General features: G+C 52.6%; 1 protein-coding gene across 6 annotated transcripts in view; it reads right to left on the reverse strand.

The window, feature by feature from the left end:
* Positions 1 to 21,948, reverse strand: part of LOC116958203 (uncharacterized) — a 241,818-nt gene that overhangs the window by 38,871 nt on the left and 180,999 nt on the right. For all 6 annotated transcript variants that reach the window (XM_076056030.1, XM_076056029.1, XM_076056028.1 and 3 more), the window contains 10 exons: positions 20,087 to 20,140; positions 19,844 to 19,951; positions 18,851 to 18,904; positions 16,024 to 16,077; positions 15,637 to 15,690; positions 9,229 to 9,282; positions 5,696 to 5,803; positions 2,687 to 2,740; positions 1,515 to 1,568; positions 1,021 to 1,074 (listed from right to left, as the gene is read on the reverse strand). In XM_076056030.1, the coding sequence (XP_075912145.1) occupies positions 1,021 to 1,074; positions 1,515 to 1,568; positions 2,687 to 2,740; positions 5,696 to 5,803; positions 9,229 to 9,282; positions 15,637 to 15,690; positions 16,024 to 16,077; positions 18,851 to 18,904; positions 19,844 to 19,951; positions 20,087 to 20,140 (648 nt within the window). The remainder of the gene's footprint in view (positions 1 to 1,020; positions 1,075 to 1,514; positions 1,569 to 2,686; positions 2,741 to 5,695; positions 5,804 to 9,228; positions 9,283 to 15,636; positions 15,691 to 16,023; positions 16,078 to 18,850; positions 18,905 to 19,843; positions 19,952 to 20,086; positions 20,141 to 21,948) is intronic.

A 21,948-nucleotide genomic window follows, 5' to 3' on the forward strand; every position in this document is an offset into this window, starting at 1 on the left:
TGTGTGCGGTCAAGGGATGGCACCCTATTGCGCAACCATGTTATGTTGGAGGCGCTGCTGTTGAACCTGGAGCGTGCCACTAAGAGGTGGGGTCTTACCATCAGCCCCACCAAAACTAAGCACCTGCCTGGGTATTTTGTACAATCGGACACTCCACCCCCACAACTCCCAATTGGTGATGGGGCTGTTGTGGAGAGAGTGGAGAGTTTCCCATACCTGGGCAGTGTGCTTATGACTGGTTCCGGTTTGACAGCAGAGGTCTCACTCCGAATCAGTCGAGCGACATTAACTCTTCATTGCCTGCGTAACGCTGTGTGGAAGCTACCTGGTCTGTCGCTCCGCACGAAGCTTCGGGGCTTCTTGGCCACGGTCATGCCCTCCCTTCTCTACGCTTGTGAAACGTGGACACCCCTAATGGAACATCTTCGCCAGTTAGAAACATTCAGGCTGGCCTGCCTAGCCCACATGCCCATTCACCGCATGCCCAAACAGCTTTTGTTTGGCCATATAGAGGGCTAAATGGACACGGCACAGGCTAGAGATGAGATGGAGTGATGTGGTACAGGAGGACGTGGAGCTGAGTGGACTTGCCGATGACCGGTACCAGCGGTGTCAAGATCGGCCTCTGTGGAGGAGGCTCGTGAAGGACGCTACTGGGCAGTTGGAGGCAGTCGCCCTCCAACAACAACGGAGGGCGGAGGAGCGACGCTCACACCAACGAGCGGAGCGCCGGGTGGCTAAAGCACAGCAGGTTGGCACAGTAGGGGGTACAGGTGGTGCATCAGCCAGTCATCTCAGTCAGTCGACCCGTGGCACCTGGGTCTGCCCCGTGACCTGCCAGCGGGCGTTCGACACTTCACGTGGCCTCAGGGTGCACATGGCCTGGCACGAGTGCCGTGGTGACGTCACCGCCACTTTGCGGCGATTGTCGGTTGCTGTTGTTGTTGTAGTTGTTGTGCTGTTCGTGTGCGCTGTGTGTGCTGTGCTGTGTGTGCTGTGTGCTGTGTGTGCTGTACACACCCTCTTTCCTGTAGGCCCAGGCAGGCCAGCTTCACCAGTCACACCTGGAGAACCCTGCAGGTGCACACACAGACACACATATGAACGTAGACACACAGACAAAGACAAAGATCCCCCGTGTAGCCTTAACAGACTGTAGGGGCAAGTGCTGTTAGCGAGCACCTATGAAAGGCCGGAACGGTACACGAGGGGGTGGGTGGCCAGCACCACGCCCGACCACCTTTGTCTCCCTAGTGGCAATGTTTACACACCGCACCAGGTACTCATTTGAGGCTGAGTCGACCTAGCAGAGGCCCGAGACCGGTTCAGATAATCGTCACCGGTGTTGGCCGTGAGCGGGAATCGAACCCGGGTCGCCGGGTTCATAGCGCAGCGTAGCGCTAACCGCTACACTATCGCTCCCCACACACACACGTACACACACACAGACACACACACAGACACACACACAAAGTGGTGAGGTGGTGGTGAGTGGTGAGGTGAGCACAGCTTACAGTCTGTCCTTGTTCACCATCCTCTCCTTTCTCTCCAGGAGCTCCATCTTGACCCTGGGCAAAGACAAAGATCCCCCGTGTAGCCTTAACGGACTGTTGGGGCAAGTGCTGTGAGCAAGCAGCGTCACCTATGGGAGTGCACGGGTGTCTGGGTGTGAGTGGAGCTCTGTCTGGGTGTGAGAGTGGAGCTCTGTCTGGGTGTGAGTGGAGCTCTGTCTGGGTGTGAGTGGAGCTCTGTCTGGGTGTGAGTGGAGCTCTGTCTGGGTGTGAGTGGAGCTCTGTCTGGGTGCGAGTGGAGCTCTGTCTGGGTGCGAGTGGAGCTCTGTCTGGGTGTGAGTGGAGCTCTGTCTGGGTGCGAGTGGAGCTCTGTCTGGGTGCGAGTGGAGCTCTGTCTGGGTGTGAGTGGAGCTCTGTCTGGGTGTGAGTGGAGCTCTGTCTGGGTGTGAGTGGAGCTCTGTCTGGGTGTGAGTGGAGCTCTGTCTGGGTGTGAGTGGAGCTCTGTCTGGGTGTGAGTGGAGCTCTGTCTGGGTGTGAGTGGAGCTCTGTCTGAGTGTGAGTGGAGCTCTGTCTGAGTGTGAGTGGAGCTCTGTCTGGGTGTGAGTGGAGCTCTGTCTGGGTGTGAGTGGAGCTCTGTCTGGGTGTGAGTGGAGCTCTGTCTGAGTGGGGAGTGGACCTCTGTCTGGGTGTGAGTGTAGCTCTGTCTGGGTGTGAGTGGAGCTCTGTCTGGGTGTGAGTGGAGCTCTGTCTGGGTGTGAGTGGAGCTCTGTCTGGGTGTGAGTGGAGCTCTGTCTGAGTGTGAGTGGAGCTCTGCCTGGGTGTGAGTGGAGCTCTGTCTGGGTGTGAGTGGAGCTCTGTCTGGGAGTGAGTGGAGCTCTGTCTGGGTGTGAGTGGAGCTCTGTCTGGGTGTGAGTGGAGCTCTGTCTGGGTGTGAGTGGAGCTCTGTCTGGGTGTGAGTGGAGCTCTGTCTGGGTGTGAGTGGAGCTCTGTCTGGGTGTGAGTGGATTCTCTGTCTGGGTGTGAGTGGAGCTCTGTCTGGGTGTGAGTGGAGTGTGAATGGAGTGAGGAGAAGTGAGGAGGAGGAGGGGGGAGGGAGGAAGAGGGAGGAGGAGGAGGAGGAGGGGGGTGGGGGGAGAAGGAGGGGGGAGAAGGAGGTGGTGGAGGCAGGACCTTACCGGGGATCCAACCTCTCCCCTGGGTCCTGTGTCCCCGGGGAATCCAACCGGGCCCTGTACAGACAGACAGACAGACACACACACACACACAGACACGGGACACAGAACGCACGCGCGCAAGTGAGTGCCCGTGTCTCATGTTGGGTGTGGTGAACGACGCTTCCTTGCTGGTCGGCAGGAGGCAATCGCCCTCCGGGCGGAGAGGAGCGACCCCGCTCCTAGCTACGAAACCCGCAAACTATTTTCATTCAAACAGGGAACGGTTGGTTCCCCGCTGAGCATGGTTGGTTGGTTCCACGCTGACCTGGGCACACGTAATGGTGAGAGGGCCCAAACACTCTGAACGTGCGACGTCGACTGTGAATGTGGAGGGGGCAAAAGACCGGAGGTCTCCACAAAATAGAGCAGTAGAGGCATCGTCAGTGTCGGGATGGAACCCACGACCTCCTGTAGACCGGGCGAGGTAGTTAACATCTCATAGCCACCGTGATGATGATGATGATGAGAGAGACACGCAAACTCCAATTCTACAGCAGCAGCAGCAGGCATCGTCAGGGTCGGGATCGAACCCACGACCTCCTGTAGACCAGGCGAGGTAGTCAACATATCATAGCCACCGTGATGATGATGATGATGATGAGAGAGACGCAGACTTCAAATCTACAGCAGCAGCAGCAGGCATCGTCAGGGTCGGGATCGAACCCACGACCTCCTGCATACCAGGCGAGGTAGTCAACATCTCATAGCCACCGTGATGATGATGATGAGAGAGACACGCAGACTCCAAATCTACAGCAGCAGCAGCAGGCATCGTCTGGGTCGGGATGGAACCCACGACCTCCTGTAGACCGGGCGAGGTAGTTAACATCTCCTAGGCACCGTGATGATGATGATGAGAGAGACGCAGACTCCAAATATACAGCAGCAGTAGAGGCATCGTCTGGGTCGGGATCGAACCCACGACCTCCTGTAGACCGGGCGAGGTAGTCAACATCTCATAGCCACCGTGATGATGATGATGATGAGAGAGACGCAGACTTCAAATAGAAGCTGGAATCGTCAGGGTCGGGATAAACAATGAGCAGAGCGCTGGGTGGATAAAATGCACCTAGCCTGGCACAGCGGGTGGCACAGGTGGTGCATCTGCCCGTCATCTCAGTCAGTCAACACGTAGCACCTGCAGGTTCTGTCCTGTGACCTCATGCACCTAGCCTGGCACAGTCGGGTGGCACAGGTGGTGCATCTGACGGTCATCTCAGTCAGTGAACACGTAGCACCTGCAGATTCTGTCCTGTGACCTCATGCACCTAGCCTGGCACAGTGGGTGGCACAGGTGGCGCATCTGCCAGTGATCTCAGTCAGTCAACCCGTGGCACCTGCAGGGTCTGTCCCGTGAGCTCCTGCACCTAGCCTGGCACAGCGGGTGGCACAGGTGGTGCATCTGACGGTCATCTCAGTCAGTGAACACGTGGCACCTGCAGGGTCTGTCCCGTGACCTAATGCACCTAGCCTGGCACAGCGGGTGGCACAGGTGGTCCATTTGACGGTCATCTCAGTCAGTGAACACGTGGCAGCTGCAGGCTCTGTCACGTGACCTGCTGTCAGCGAGCTTTCGACACGTCACGTGATTGCCTCAAAGTGCACCTAGCCTGGCACAGGCGTCGTGGTGGTATCACCGCCACTTACTGGCGAATGGCGGCTGTTGTTGAGTGTGTGTGTACGCGTGCGTGTGTACGCGTGTGTGTGTGTGCGCGTGTGTGTGTGTGTGTGTACGTGTGCGTGTGTGCGTGTGTGTGTGCGTGTGTGTGTGTACGTGTGTGTGTGTGTGTACGTGTGCGTGTGTGCGTGTGTGTGCGTACACGTGTGTGCGTGCGTGTGTGTGTACGTGTGTGCGTGTGTACGCGTGCGTATGTACGTGCATGTGTACGTGTGTGTGTGTGTACGTGTGTACGTGTGTGTGTGTACGTGTGTGTGTGTGTGCGTGTGTGTGTGTGTGTACGTGTGCGTGTGTGTGTGCGTGTGCGTGTGTGTGCGTGTGTGTGTGTGCGTGTGTGTGCGTGCGTGTGTGCATGCGTGTGTGTGTACGTGTGTGTGTGTGCGTGTGTGTACGTGTGTGTACGTGTGTGTGTACGTGTGTGTGTGTACGCGTGTGTGTGTGTACTTGTGTGTGTGTGCGTGTGTGTGCGTGTGTGTGTACGTGTGTATGTGTGTGTGTGTACGTGTGTGTGTGTGTACGTGTACGTGTGTGTGTGCGTGTGTGTACGTGTATGTGTGTGTGTACGTGTGTGTGTGTACGTGTATGTGTACGTGTGTGTGTACGTGTATGTGTGTATGTATGTGTGTGTGTATGTGTGTGTATATGTGTGTGTGTGTGTCCGTATGTGTGTGTGTGTATGTGTGTGTGTATGTGTGTGTGTATGTGTATGTATGTGTCTGTGTGTGTGTGTAGGGTGTGTGTAGGATGTGTGTGTGTAGGGTGTGTTTGTATGTGTGTGTAGGGTGTGTGTGTGTAGGGTGTGTGTGTGTAGGGTGTGTGTATGTAGGGTGTGTGTAGGGTGTGTGTGTGTATGTATGTGTGTATGTATGTGTATGTATGTGTGTGTAGGGTGTGTGTGTATGTGTGTAGGGTGTGTGTGTGTAGGGTGTGTGTGTATGTGTGTAGGGTGTGTGTGTGTAGGGTGTGTGTGTGTAGGGTGTATGTGTGTATGTGTATGTGTGTATGTATGTGTGTGTAGGGTGTGTGTATGTATGTGTGTAGGGTGTGTGTGTGTAGGGTGTATGTATGTATGTATGTCTGTGTGTGTGTGTGTGTGTAGGGTGTGTGTATGTAGGGTGTGTGTGTAGGGTGTATGTATGTGTGTGTGTCTGTGTGTGTGTGTGTGTAGGGTGTGTGTGTGTAGGATGTGTGTGTGTAGGGTGTGTGTGTGTAGGATGTGTGTGTGTAGGGTGTGTGTGTGTAGGATGTGTGTGTGTAGGGTGTGTGTGTCTGTGTGTGTGTGTGTGCACTACCGGGTTGCCCTTGGGTCCGTCCTCGCCAGCGGGTCCCTTTGCCCCGGCGCCGCCCGGGGAGCCGGGGTTGCCCCCCTCCCCTTTCTCCCCCCTCTCTCCGCGAGGGCCCTGCCACGCACACGCAACAAAGGCAAAGGTCCCCCGTGCAGCCTCAACACGCCGTAGGGGCAAGTGCTGCGAGTAGCGAGCAGCAGCAGCAGCACCACCTGTGAAGGTTACGATGGGGTGGGTGGCCAGCAACCACGCCCGGCCGCCTTTGTCTTCCCCCCAGTGCTAGCGATGTTCACCACTGCAGAGGTACTCATTTGAGGCCGAGTCGACCTAGGGGAGGCCCGGGACCGGTGCAGAAAATCGTCACCGGAGTGGCGTTGGCCGTGAGCCGGGATCGAAGTCGGGACGCCGGGTTCGTAGCTGCTACACTACCGAGAATGTTCAAGCCTCTCTTGCACAGGCGTTGTTAGGGTCGGGATCGAACCCACGACCTTCCTGTAGACCAGGCGAGGTAGTCAACATCTCACAGCCACCTTGATGATGATGATGATGATGAGAGAGACACAGACCTCCTGTGTACCAAGCGAGGTAGTGAACATCTCATAGCCACCTTGATGATGATGAGAGAGAGACACAGACCTCCTGTAGACCAGGCGAGGTAGTCAACATCTCATAGCCACCTTGATGATGATGAGAGAGAGACACAGACCTCCTGTATACCAGGCGAGGTAGTCAACATCTCATAGCCACCTTGATGATGATGATGATGAGAGAGACACAGACCTCCTGTAGACCAGGCGAGGTAGTCAACATCTCATAGCCACCTTGATGATGATAATGATGATGAGAGAGACACAGACCTCCTGTATACCACGCGAGGTAGTCAACATCTCATAGCCACCGTGATGATGATGATGAGAGAGACACAGACCTCCTGTATACCAGGCGAGGTAGTTAACATCTCATAGACACCTTGATGATGATAATGATGAGAGAGACACAGACCTCCTGTAGACCAGGCGAGGTAGTCAACATCTCACAGCCACCGTGATGATGATAATGATGATGAGAGAGACACAGACCTCCTGTATACCGGGCGAGGTAGTCAACATCTCATAGCCACAGTGATGATGAGAGAGAGAGACACAGATCTCCTGTATACCAGGCGAGGTAGTCAACATCTCATAGCCATCGTGATGATGATGATGATGATGAGAGACACAGACCTCCTGTGTACCAGGCGAGGTAGTCAACATCTCATAGCCACCGTGATGATGATGAGAGAGAGAGACACAGACCTCCTGTATACCAGGCGAGGTAGTCAACATCTCCTAGCCACCGTGATGATGAGACACAGACCTCCTGTGTACCAGGCGAGGTAGTCAACATCTCATAGCCACAGTGATGATGATGATGAGAGACAGAGACACAGACCTCCTGTATACCGGCAGAGGAAGTCAACATCTCCTAGCCACCGTGATGATGATGATGATGAGACAGACACAGACCTCCTGTATACCAGGCGAGGTAGTCAACATCTCTTAGCCACCGTGATGATGATGAGAGAGAGAGACACAGACCTCATGTATACCAGGTGAGGTAGTCAACATCTCATAGCCACCTTGATGATGATGAAAGAGACACAGACCTCCTGTATGCTGGTGAGGTAGTGAACATCTCATAGCCACCGTGATGATGATGATGAGAGAGACACAGACCTCCTGTACACCTGGCGAGGTAGTTAACATCTCATAGCTAATGTGATGATGATGATGAGAGAGAGAGACACACCACGACCTCCTGTACACCAAGCGAGGTAGTCAACATCTCATAGCCACGGTGATGATGATGATGAGAGAGAGACACAGACCTCCTGTATACCGGGCGAGGTAGTCAACATCTCATAGCCACAGTGATGATGATGAGAGAGAGACACAGACCTCCTGTGTACCAGGCGAGGTAGTCAACATCTCATAGCCACCGTGATGATGATGATGAGAGACACAGACCTCCGGTATACCAGGCGAGGTAGTCAACATCTCCTAGCCACCGTGATGATGATGAGAGAGAGAGACACAGACCTCCTGTATACCAGGCGAGGTAGTCAACATCTCCTAGCCACCGTGATGATGAGACACAGACCTCCTGTGTACCAGGCGAGGTAGTCAACATCTCATAGCCACAGTGATGATGATGATGAGAGAGAGAGACACAGACCTCCTGTATACCGGCAGAGGAAGTCAACATCTCCTAGCCACCGTGATGATGATGATGATGAGACAGACACAGACCTCCTGTAGACCAGGCGAGGTAGTCAACATCTCATAGCCACCGTGATGATGATGATGAGAGAGACACAGACCTCCTGTATACCAGGCGAGGTAGTCAACATCTCATAGCCACCGTGATGATGATGAGAGACACAGACCTCCTGTAGACCAGGCGAGGTAGTGAACATCTCATAGCCACCGTGATGATGATGAGAGAGAAAGACACAGACCTCCTGTGTACCAGGCGAGGTAGTCAACATCTCATAGCCACCGTGATGATGATGATGAGAGACACAGACCTCCGGTATACCAGGCGAGGTAGTCAACATCTCCTAGCCACCGTGATGATGATGAGAGAGAGAGACACAGACCTCCTGTATACCAGGCGAGGTAGTCAACATCTCCTAGCCACCGTGATGATGAGACACAGACCTCCTGTGTACCAGGCGAGGTAGTCAACATCTCATAGCCACAGTGATGATGATGATGAGAGACAGAGACACAGACCTCCTGTATACCGGCAGAGGAAGTCAACATCTCCTAGCCACCGTGATGATGATGATGATGAGACAGACACAGACCTCCTGTAGACCAGGCGAGGTAGTCAACATCTCATAGCCACCGTGATGATGATGATGAGAGAGACACAGACCTCCTGTATACCAGGCGAGGTAGTCAACATCTCATAGCCACCGTGATGATGATGAGAGACACAGACCTCCTGTAGACCAGGCGAGGTAGTGAACATCTCATAGCCACCGTGATGATGATGAGAGAGAAAGACACAGACCTCCTGTGTACCAGGCGAGGTAGTCAACATCTCATAGCCACCGTGATGATGATGATGAGAGAGAGACACAGACCTCCTGTATACCAGGCGAGGTAGTTAACATCTCAGTCACTGTGATGATGATGAGAGAGAGACACAGACCTCCTGTATACCACGCGAGGTAGTGAACATCTCATAACCACCGAGCTGATGATGAGAGAGACACAGACCTCCTGTATACCAGGCGAGGTAGTGAACATCTCATAGCCACCGAGATGATGATGAGAGAGACACAGACCTCCTGTATACGAGGCGAGGGAGTCAACATCTCATAGCCACATTGATGATGATGAGAGACAGAGACACACAGACTCCAAATCTACAGCAGGCATCAGGGTCGGTGTTTAATCCACGACCTTATCCCTCCACCTGTAGGGCCCCCCACGGGAACTCTTGCAGGGCCCCCCACAGGAACTCCTGCAGGGCCCCCCACGGGAACTCACCTTCACTCCCCGGCCTCCAGACAGCCCAGCCTGGCCACCCTCTCCTGGCTCGCCCTGTCACACACAACACACACAGTCACACACAGTCACACACAACACACACGACACACACAACACACACATTCACACACAACACACACAGTCACACACAGTCACACACAACACACACAGTCACACACGACACACACAACACACACAGTCACACACAGTCACACACAACACACACAACACACACAGTCACACACAGTCACACACAACACACACAGTCACACACAACACACACAACACACACAGTCACACACAGTCACACACAACACACACAACACACACAACACACACAGTCACACACAGTCACACACAACACACACAACACACACAGTCACACACAACACACACAACACACACAGTCACACACAGTCACACACAACACACACAACACACACAACACACACAGTCACACACAACACACACAGTCACACACACGACACACACGACACACACAACACACACAGTCACACACAACACACACAACACACACAGTCACACACAGTCACACACAACACACACAACACACACAACACACACAGTCACACACAACACACACAACACACACAACACACAGTCACACACAACACACACAGTCACACACAACACACAGTCACACACAGTCACACACAACACACACAGTCACACACAACACACACAGTCACACACAACACACACAACACACACAGTCACACACAGTCACACACAACACACACAGTCACACACAGTCACAGACAACACACACAACACACACAACACACACAGTCACACACAACACACACAACACACACAGTCACACACACAACACACACACAACACACACAACACACAGTCACACACAACACACACAGTCACACACACAGTCACAACACACACAACACACACACAACACACAGTCACACACAGTCACACACAGTCACACACACAACACACACAGTCACACAACACACACCACACACAACACACACAGTCACACACAACACACACAGTCACACACAACACACACAGTCACACACAACACACACAACACACACAGTCACACACAGTCACACACAACACCCACAACACACACAGTCACACACAGTCACACACAACACACAGTCACACACAACACACAGTCACACACAGTCACACACAACACACACAGTCACACACAACACACACAGTCACACACAACACACACAACACACACAGTCACACACAGTCACACACAACACACACAACACACACAGTCACACACAGTCACAGACAACACACACAACACACACAACACACACAGTCACACACAACACACACAACACACACAGTCACACACACACAACACACACACAACACACACAACACACAGTCACACACAACACACACAGTCACACACACAGTCACAACACACACAACACACAGTCACACACAGTCACACACACAACACACACAGTCACACAACACACACCACACACAACACACACAGTCACACACAACACACACAGTCACACACAACACACACAACACACACAGTCACACACAGTCACACACAACACCCACAACACACACAGTCACACACAGTCACACACAACACACACAGTCACACACAACACACACAGTCACACACAACACACACAGTCACACAGTCACACACAACATACACAACACACACGACACACACAACACACACAACACACACAGTCACACACAACACACACAGTCACACACAACACACACAGTCACACAGTCACACAGTCACACACAACATACACAACACACACGACACACACAACACACACAGTCACACACAGTCACACACAACACACACAACACACACAGTCACACACAGTCACACACACGACACACACAACACACACGGTCACACACACAACACACACAACACACACGACACACACAGTCACACACAACACATACACAGTCACACACAACACACACAACACACGACACACACAGTCACACACAACACACACAACACGCACGGTCACACACAACACACACAACACACGACACGCACAGTCACACACAGTCACACACAACACACACAGTCACACACAACACACACAGTCACACACAACACACACAGTCACACACAACACACACGACACACACAACACACACGACACACACGACACACACGACACACACAACACACACAACACACACAGTCACACACAGTCACACACAACACACACAACACACACAACACACACAGTCACACACAACACACACAACACACACAACACACACGAAACACACAACACACACAACACGCACAACACACACAACACACACAACACACACAGTCACACACAACACACACAGTCACACACAACACACACAACACGCACAACACACACAGTTACACACAACACACACAACACACACGACACACACAACACACACAGTCACACACAACACACACAACACACACGACACGCACAACACACACGACACACACAACACACACAGTCACAACACACACAACACACACACAACACACACAACACACACAACACACACAGTCACACACAACACACACAGTCACACACAAGACACACAACACACACAACACGCACAACACGCACAGTCACACACGACACACACGACACACACAACACACACAACACGCACGACACACACAACACACACGACACACACGACACACACAACACACACAACACGCACAGTCACACACAACACACACAACACACACAGTCACACACAGTCACACACACAACACACACAGTCACACAACACACAACACACACAGTCACACACAACACACACAGTCACACACAACACACACAGTCACACACAACACACACAACACACACAGTCACACACAGTCACACACAACACCCACAACACACACAGTCACACACAGTCACACACAACACACACAGTCACACACAACACACACAGTCACACACAACACACACAGTCACACAGTCACACACAACATACACAACACACACGACACACACAACACACACAACACACACAGTCACACACAACACACACAGTCACACACAACACACACAGTCACACAGTCACACACAACATACACAACACACACGACACGCACGGTCACACACAACACACACAACACACACAACACACGACACGCACAGTCACACACAGTCACACACAACACACAACACACACAGTCACACACAACACACACAGTCACACACAACACACACGACACACACAACACACACAGTCACACACAACACACACAGTCACACACAACACACACAACACACACAACACACACAACACACACAGTCACACACAACACACACAACACACACAACACACACGAAACACACAACACACACAACACGCACAACACACACAACACACACAACACACACAGTCACACACAACACACACAGTCACACACAACACACACAACACGCACAACACACACAGTCACACACAACACACACAACACACACGACACACACAACACACACAGTCACACACAACACACACAACACACACGACACGCACAACACACACGACACACACAACACACACGACACACACAACACACACAGTCACAACACACACAACACACACACAACACACACAACACACACAACACACACAGTCACACACAACACACACAACACACACAGTCACACACAAGACACACAACACACACAACACGCACAACACGCACAGTCACACACAACACACACAACACACACAACACACACAACACACACGACACACACAACACACACGACACACACGACACACACAACACACACAACACGCACAGTCACACACAACACACACAACACACACAGTCACACACAAGACACACAACACACACAGTCACACACAACACACACAACACACACAACACACACGACACACACAGTCACACACAAGACACACAACACACACAACACGCACAACACACACAACACACACGACACACACAGTCACACACAACACACACAACACACACGACACGGACGACACACACAGTCACACACAACACACACAACACACACAACACACACGACACACACAGTCACACACAACACACACAGTCACACACAACACACACAACACACACAACACACACAACACACACACAACACACACGACACACACAACACACACAACACACACAACACGCACAACACACACGACACACACAACACACACACCACGCACAGTCACACACAACACACACAACACACACAACACACACGACACACACAACACACACAACACGCACAACACACACAACACGCACGACACACACAGTCACACACGGTCATGCGTGGATGTGGTGGTAGTGGTGGTGGTAATGGTGGTGTTGAAAGTGGTGGTGTTGAAAGTGGTGGTAATGGTGATGGTAATAGTGGTGATGGTGGTGGTGATAGTGGTGACTGTGTTAGTGGCAGTGGTGATGGCGGTGGTGATAGTGGTGATGATGGTAGTGATGGTGGTAGTAGTGATGGTGGTTGTAGTGGTGATGGTGGTGGTGATAGTGGTGATGGTGGTGACAGAGATGATAGTGGTGATGGTGATACTGTTGATAGTGTTGATGGTGGTGGTGATGGTGGTAGTGATAGTGGTGATGGTGGTGGTGATAGTGGTGATGGTGGTAGTGGTGGTGATGGTGGTGGTGATAGAGGTGATAGTGGTGATGGTGACACTGGTAATAGTGGTGGTGACAGTGGTGATAGTAGTGATGGTGATACTGCTGATAGTAGTGATGGTGGTGATGGTAGTGGTGGAGATGGTGGTGATGGTGGTAGTGGTGATAGTGGTGATGGTGATAGTGGTGGTGGTGATACTGGTGATAGTGGTGATGATGGTAGTGGTGATGGTGGTAGTGGTGGTGATGGTGATGGTGGTAGTGGTGATAGTGGTGATGGTGATAGTAGTGATGGTGATACTGTTGATAGTGGTGATGGTGGTGGTGATAGTGGTGATAGTGGTGATGATAGTGGTGGAGATGGTGATGATGGTGTTAGTGGTGATAGTGATAGTGGTGGTGGTGATACTGGTGATAGTGGTGATGATGGTAGTGGTGATGGTGGTGATGGTGGTAGTGGTAATGGTGATGGTGATAGTGGTGGAGATGGTGATACTGGTGATAGTGGTGGTGGTGATGATGGTGATGATGGTGGTGATGGTGGTAGTGGTGATAGTGGTGGTGGTGGTGATGATGGTGATGGTGGTGATGGTGGTAGTGGTGATGGTGGTAGTGGTGGTAGTGGTTGTGATGGTGGTAGTGGTAAATGGTGGTGGTGATGATGGTGATAATGGTGGTGATAGTGGTGGAGATGGTGATAGTGGTGATAGTGGTGGTGGTGATGATGGTGATGGTGGTGATGGTGGTAGTGGTGATAGTGGTGGTGGTGGTGATGATGGTGATGGTGATAGTGGTGATGGTGGTGATGGTGATGATGGTGGTGATGGTGGTAGTGGTGATAGTGGTGGTGGTGATGATGGTGATGATGGTGGTGATGGTGGTAGTGGTGATAGTGGTGGTGGTGATGATGGAGATGGTGATAGTGGTCATGGTGGTAGTGGTGATAGTGGTGATGATGGTGATGGTGATAGTGGTGATGATGGTGATGGTGATAGTGGTGATGGTGATGATGGTGATGGTGATAATGGTGATGGTGGTGATGGTGATGATGGTGATGGTGATAGTGGTGGTGGTGATGATGGTGATAGTGGTGATGGTGATGATGGTGATGGTGATAGTGGTGGTGGTGATGATGGTGATAGTGGTGATGGTGGTGGTGGTGATGATGGTGATGATGGTGGTGATGGTGGTAGTGGTGATAGTGGTGGTGGTGATGATGGTGATGATGGTGGTGATGGTGGTAGTGGTGATAGTGGTGGTGGTGATGATGGTGATGATGATGGTGGTGATGGTGATGATGGTGGTGATGGTGGTAGTGGTGATAGTGGTGGTGGTGATAGTGGTGATGGTGGTAGTGGTGATAGTGGTGATGGTGATGATGGTGATGGTGATACTGGTGATGGTGATAATGGTGGTGATGGTGATAATGGTGGTGATAGTGGTGGAGATGGTGATAGTGGTGATGGTGATAGTGGTGATGGTGGTAGTGGTGATAGTGGTGGTGGTGATGATGGTGATAGTGGTGATGGTGGTAGTGGTGATAGTGGTGGTGGTGATGATGGAGATGGTGGTAGTGGTGATAGTGGTGGTGGTGGTGGTGGTGATGATGATGGTGGTAGTGGTGATAGTGGTGGTGGTGGTGGTGATGATGATGGTGGTAGTGGTGATAGTGGTAGTGATGATGGTGGTAGTGATGATGGAGATGGTGATAGTAGTGATGGTGGAGCTTTTGACTTTACCTTATCTCCAGGAGTTCCAGGCTGTCCGAGTGGTCCTGGGGGTCCATGCCTGCCCTGTTAGACACAGACACAGACACACACATGCATATACAAAGGCAAAGATCCCCCGTGTAGCCTTGACATACTATTGGGGCAAGTGCTGTTAGCGAGTAGCAGCAGCAGCAGCGCCTGTGAAGGCTACCGGCACTGTGGCACACGAGGGGGTGGGTGGCCAGCAACCACGCCCGGCCGCCTTTGTCTCCCCCAGTGCTGGCGATGTTCACTACGCACCGCACCGGGTACTCATTTGAGGCTGAGTCGACCTAGGAGGGGGTGTCTAGGATCGGTTCAGACAATCGCTATCACTGGCGGTGTTGGCCGTGGGCGGTGTGCAGCGTTGAGACTCACGTCGGCTCCTGACGCTCCCTGGGGTCCACGTGGCCCAGGGGGGCCGGGGGGACCCTGTACACACACACAGACACAGAAACACACACACACACAGACACACACAGACACACACACACACACACAGACACACACACAGACACACAGACACACACACACACACACAGACACACACACAGACACACACACAGACACATACACAGACACACACACAGACACACACACAGACACACACACACAGACACACACACACACACACGTGTATAAATACAAAGACAAAGATCCTCCCCACCCCGTGTAGCCTTTAGCAGACCGCCAGCACGACGACTCTCAACGCGGAGGGAAAACACCAAACACACAGCAGCAGCCCACGACATCCTGCAGACCAGGCGAGGTAGTCAACATCTCATAGCCACCGTGATGATGATGATGATGATGAGAGAGACACAGACCTCCTGTAGACCAGGCGAGGTAGTCAACATCTCATAGCCACAGTGATGATGATGATGACAGAGAGACACAGACCTCCTGTAGACCTGCCGAGGTAGTCAACATCTCATAGCCACAGTGATGATGATGAGAGAGAGACACAGACCTCCTGTAGGCCAGGCGAGGGAGTCAACATCTCATAGCCACCGTGATGATGATGATTAGAGAGAGACACAGACCTCCTGTAGGCCAGGCGAGGGAGTCAACATCTCATAGCCACCGTGATGATGATGATGATGACAGAGAGACACAGACCTCCTGTAGACCAGGCGAGGTAGTTAACACCTCATAGCCACCGTGATGATGATGATTAGAGAGACACAGACCTCCTGTAGACCAGGCGAGGTAGTTAACATCTCATAGCCACCGTGATGATGATGATGAGAGAGACACAGACCTCCTGTATACCAGGCGAGGTAGTTAACATCTCATAGCCACCGTGATGATGATGATGAGAGAGAGACACAGACCTCCTGTAGACCTGGCGAGGTAGTTAACATCTCATAGCCACCGTGATGATGATGATGATGATGAGAGAGAGACACGCAGACTCCAAATCTACAGTAGCAGCAGGCATCGTCAGGGTCGGGATCGAACCCACGACCTCCTGTAGACCAGGCGAGGTAGTTAACATCTCATAGCCACCGTGATGGTGATGAGAGAGACCCCATCCAGTATTTTGTCTCCAGTCTGAAATGCGTGGACACAGGGCGGAGTTACCTGAACAGTGGGCGGAGCTAGCCGAGCAGTGGGCGGAGCTACCCCAGCAATGGGCGGGGGCTACCTAGGCAGTGGGCGTGGGCTACCCGAGCAATGGGCGGGGGCTACCTGGGCAGTGGGCGGGGGCTACCCGAGCAATGGGCGGGGGCTACCTGGGCAATGGGCGGGGGCTACCCCAGCAATGGGCGTGGGCTACCTGGGCAGTGGGCGTGGGCTACCCGAGCAATGGGCGTGGGCTACCTGGGCAGTGGGCGTGGGCTACCCCGAGCAATGGGCGGGGGCTACCTGGGCAGTGGGCGGGGCTACCTGGGCAGTGGGCGGGGCTACCTGGGCAGTGGGCCAGTTGTGGAGTGGGCGTGGTCAGATGAAAGTGGGCGGGGGCTGCTGGAGGACATCAAGCTCCTCCCCCCCCCCCACTGTGTGCATCACCCAGTGGTGAGTTTTTGCCTTTGTGTCACGAGACAAGGGACGTCACGTTGTGTCATGTTGCGTCATTATGCGTCATGTTGCATCATTATGCGTCATGTTGCGTCATTTTGTGCCATGTTGCATCATGTTGCGTCATGTTGCGTCATGTTACGTCATGTTGCGTCATTTTGTGCCATGTTGCGTCATGTTGCGTCATGTTGCGTCATGTTGCGTCATTTTGTGCCATGTTGCGTCATGTTGCGTCATGTTGCGTCATGTTGCGTCATGTTGCATCATTATGCGTCATGTTGCGTCATGTTGCGTCATGTTGCGTCATGTTGCGTCATTTTGTGCCATGTTGCATCATGTTGCGTCATGTTGCGTCATGTTGCGTCATTTTGTGCCATGTTGCGTCATGTTGCGTCATGTTGCGTCATGTTGCGTCATGTTGCGTCATGTTGCATCATTATGCGTCATGTTGCGTCATGTTGCGTCATGTTGCGTCATGTTGTGCCATGTTGCATCATGTTGCGTCATGTTGCGTCATGTTGCGTCATTTTGTGCCATGTTGCATCATGTTGCGTCATGTTGCGTCATGTTGCGTCATTTTGTGCCATGTTGCGTCATGTTGCATCATTTTGTGCCATGTTGCGTCATGTTGCGTCATGTTGCGTTATTTTGTGCCATGTTGCATCATGTTGCATCATGTTGCGTCATGTTGCGTCATTTTGTGCCATGTTGCATCATGTTGTGTCATGTTGCGTCATGTTGCATCATGTTGCATCATGTTGCATCATGTTGCATCATTTTATGCCATGTTGCATCATGTTGCGTCATGTTGCGTCATTTTGTGCCATGTTGCATCATGTTGCGTCATGTTACATCATGTTGCGTCATTTTGTGCCATGTTGCATCATGTTGCGTCATGTTGCGTCATTTTGTGCCATGTTGCATCATGTTGCGTCATTTTGTGCCATGTTGCATCATGTTGCATCATTTTGTGCCATGTTGCATCATGTTGCGTCATGTTACGTCATTTTGTGCCATGTTGCATCATGTTGCGTCATGTTGCGTCATGTTGCGTCATGTTGCGTCATTTTGTGCCATGTTGCGTCATGTTGCGTCATTTTGTGCCATGTTGCGTCATGTTGCGTCATGTTACGTCATGTTACGTCATGTTGTGTGCGAGTGCAGAGGGAGGGTGACCGCTCACCATGGGACCAACGTCACCGTTCTCTCCCTTCTCTCCAGTTGGCCCGGGAAGTCCCTACACACAGACACACACACACACGTGTACACACGTGTACACACACACACACACACGTGTACGCACACACACACACACGTGTATGCACACACACGCACAGACACACACACACACGTGTACGCGCGCATAGACACCACGCACACACAGCGAGCGAGCAGGCGAGCGGTCGATGGAGCGAGCGTGCGAGCAATGAGGCTTGAGCGATTTGAGCGATCTGAGCGAATGAACGGGTGACTTGAGTGAGACGAGCGACTAAACGAGTGAGTGAATGAGTTGGTGAGTCACTAAGTGAGTAGTTGAGTGAGTAGGGGAGTGAGTGAATGAGTAGGTGAGCGAGTGAGTGAGTCACTAAGTGAGTAGTTGAGTGAGTAGGCGAGTGAGTGAAAGAGTTGGTGAGTAACCGAGTGAGTGATTGAGTCACTAAGTGAGTAGTTGAGTGAGTAGGCGAGTGAGTGAATGAGTAGGTGAGTGAGTGAATGAGTTGGTGAGTAACCGAGTGAGTGAGTCACTAAGTGAGTAGTTGAGTGAGTAGGCGAGTGAGTGAAAGAGTTGGTGAGTAACTGAGTGAGTGATTGAGTCACTAAGTGAGTAGTTGAGTGAGTAGGCGAGTGAGTGAATGAGTAGGTGAGTGAGTAGGTGAGTGAGTGAGTGAGTCACTAAGTGGGTAGTTGAGTGAGTAGGCGAGCGAGTGAAAGAGTAGGTGAGTGAGTGAGTGAGTCACTAAGCGGGTAGTTGAGTGAGTAGGCGAGCGAGTGAAAGAGTTGGCGAGTAACCGAGTGAGCGAGTGGGTGGGCGGGCGATCACATGACTAAGGCAGCGAGCGAGCAGGGCGAGCGGTCGATGGAGCGAGCGTGCGAGGCTCGAGCGATTTGAGCGATCTGAGCGAATGAACGGGTGACTTGAGTGATACGAGCGACTAAACGGGCGACTTGCGGGTACCTGCAGGCCCACGGGTCCCGGTGACCCGGGGAACCCTCTGGGTCCCTCATCCCCCTTGGCTCCAAACGGACCCTGAATCCCTCTGGGGCCTGGCTCCCCATCAGCTCCCTGGGGACAGAGGGGGGACACACGCGGGGATATGCGCGGGGACACACCGCGGGGACACGCGGAGACACGCGATGGACACGCGTGCCGTGTTGAGGCTACGCTTTGCCGTGTCGCGGTCGTGTAGCGGTTACTCACGGCCGGGCCGGGCTGTCCGATGGGGCCCTGTGGCCCAGGAGGTCCCGGCGGGCCCTGCGGACACGTGGCGGGGAGGGAGAGAGAAAGAGAGGCCACACACGGATTGGCAAACACGGCACCGATGAGAAGGAATTGTGGGTAACGACCTGCCTTACGCGCTGGGTTGTGTCTCCGTGTAGGTGCGTGTGTACAAGTGTGTCAGTGTGTGTACGTGTGTGCGTGTGTGTGTGTCTCTGTGTGTGTGTTTCTGTGTGTGTCTGTGTATGTGTCTATGTGTGTCTCACTGTGTGTGTGTGTCTCTGTGCGTGTGTCTCTGTGTGTGTGTCTCTGTGTGGGTGTGTCTCTGTGTGTGTGTGTCTGTGTGTGTGTCTCTGTGTGTGTTTGTGTGTGTGTGTCTCTGTGTGTGTCTCTGTGTGTGTGTGTGTGTCTCTGTATGTGTGTGTCGCTGTGTGTGTCTCTGTGTGTGTGTGTCTGTGCGTGTGTCTCTGTGCGTGTGTCTCTGTGCGTGTGTGTGTCTCTGTGTGTGTGTGTCTGTGTGTGTGTTTCTCTGTGTGTGTGTCTCTGTGTGTGTGTCTCTGTGCGTGTCTCTGTGTGTGTGTCTCTGTGCGTGTCTCTGTATGTGTGTCTCTGTGTGTGTCTCTGTGTGTGTGTCTCTGTGTGTGTGTCTCTGTGTGTGTGTCTCTGTGTGTGTGTCTCTGTGTGTGTGTGTCTCTGTGTGTGTGTGTCTCTGTGTGTGTGTCTCTGTGTGTGTGTCTCTGTGTGTCTCTGTGTGTCTCTGTGTGTGTGTCTCTGTGTGTCTCTGTGTCTCTGTGTGTGTGTCTCTGTGTGTGTGTGTCTCTGTGTGTGTGTCTCTGTGCGTGTGTCTGTGTGTGTGTGTCTCTGGAGGGCATGGGCCAGATCAGCTCAATAACAACGGTAGGAGGCTGCTAGATTTTTGTGCAGCCCATGGGCTTGTAATTACCAACACGCTGTTCCGGCATCGGCGCATCCACACAACATCATGGATGCATGCCGGGTCCAAGCAAGAACATCTGCTGGACTACATAGTGACGGACCAGCGAATGCGAGCCCATGTCCTTGACACCAGGACCTACCGTGGAGCTGATCTGCCCTCTGACCATCGACTAGTCATCTGTAAGATGCGCCTGCCATTCTTCCACTCCGGTGGTGGGTGTACACCCAGGACCCCATTCCAACCTAAAGTGGCCTGGTCTCAGTTATCTGATGAAAGTTGCAAGCGAGAATTTCATCATCGCTTGCGGCTGGGATTGGCATCGTCCCCGACTCCTCCTGATGTCGAGGGTAAATGGGCGAGGTTTAGGACTGTGACTCATGCAGCTGCAATGGCTGCTTTGGGTACGCGGTCCAGACCTCCCCAGACACCCTGGATGACAGAGGAGTTGTTCACGATGGTTGAGAAAAAGCGACAGGCCCACTGTCATCGGCTACAGAATCCCACGTCAGAGAATGAGGAGGCTTACCGCAGCCTTCGCTCGGAGGTTCGGAGAGCCGTGAGGCGCTGCAAGGATGGGTGGTGGTCGCGGGTTGCTGAGGAGATGGAGTCTGCCTCAGTGACCCGTGATCACAAATCTCTATTTAACTCCATCAAAAAAGTAACCTGCAGCGCCACACCTATTACCATCATTAGGGGAAAAAACGGTGATCCAATTTCTGACCCCCAGGAACAGGTTCGCAGATTTGCTGAGCATTTCTGTGAGGTCCTGGGGGAGGGAAAATCCCTCAGCCAGGAAAACATCGCGGCACAAAGTGAGGATGACCCTGCTGAGGCTGCGGTGCCTCAAATATTGGATGAAGTCACCCCCTGTGAGTGGCTGGCTGAGGTGCCATCTGCTGAGGAAGTA

Source organism: Petromyzon marinus, chromosome 74 (genome assembly GCF_048934315.1).
Source record: "Petromyzon marinus isolate PM22_M1 ecotype Great Lakes invasive population chromosome 74, UKy_Petmar_22M1.pri1.0, whole genome shotgun sequence".
In the NCBI taxonomy this organism is placed as follows: domain Eukaryota; kingdom Metazoa; phylum Chordata; class Hyperoartia; order Petromyzontiformes; family Petromyzontidae; genus Petromyzon; species Petromyzon marinus.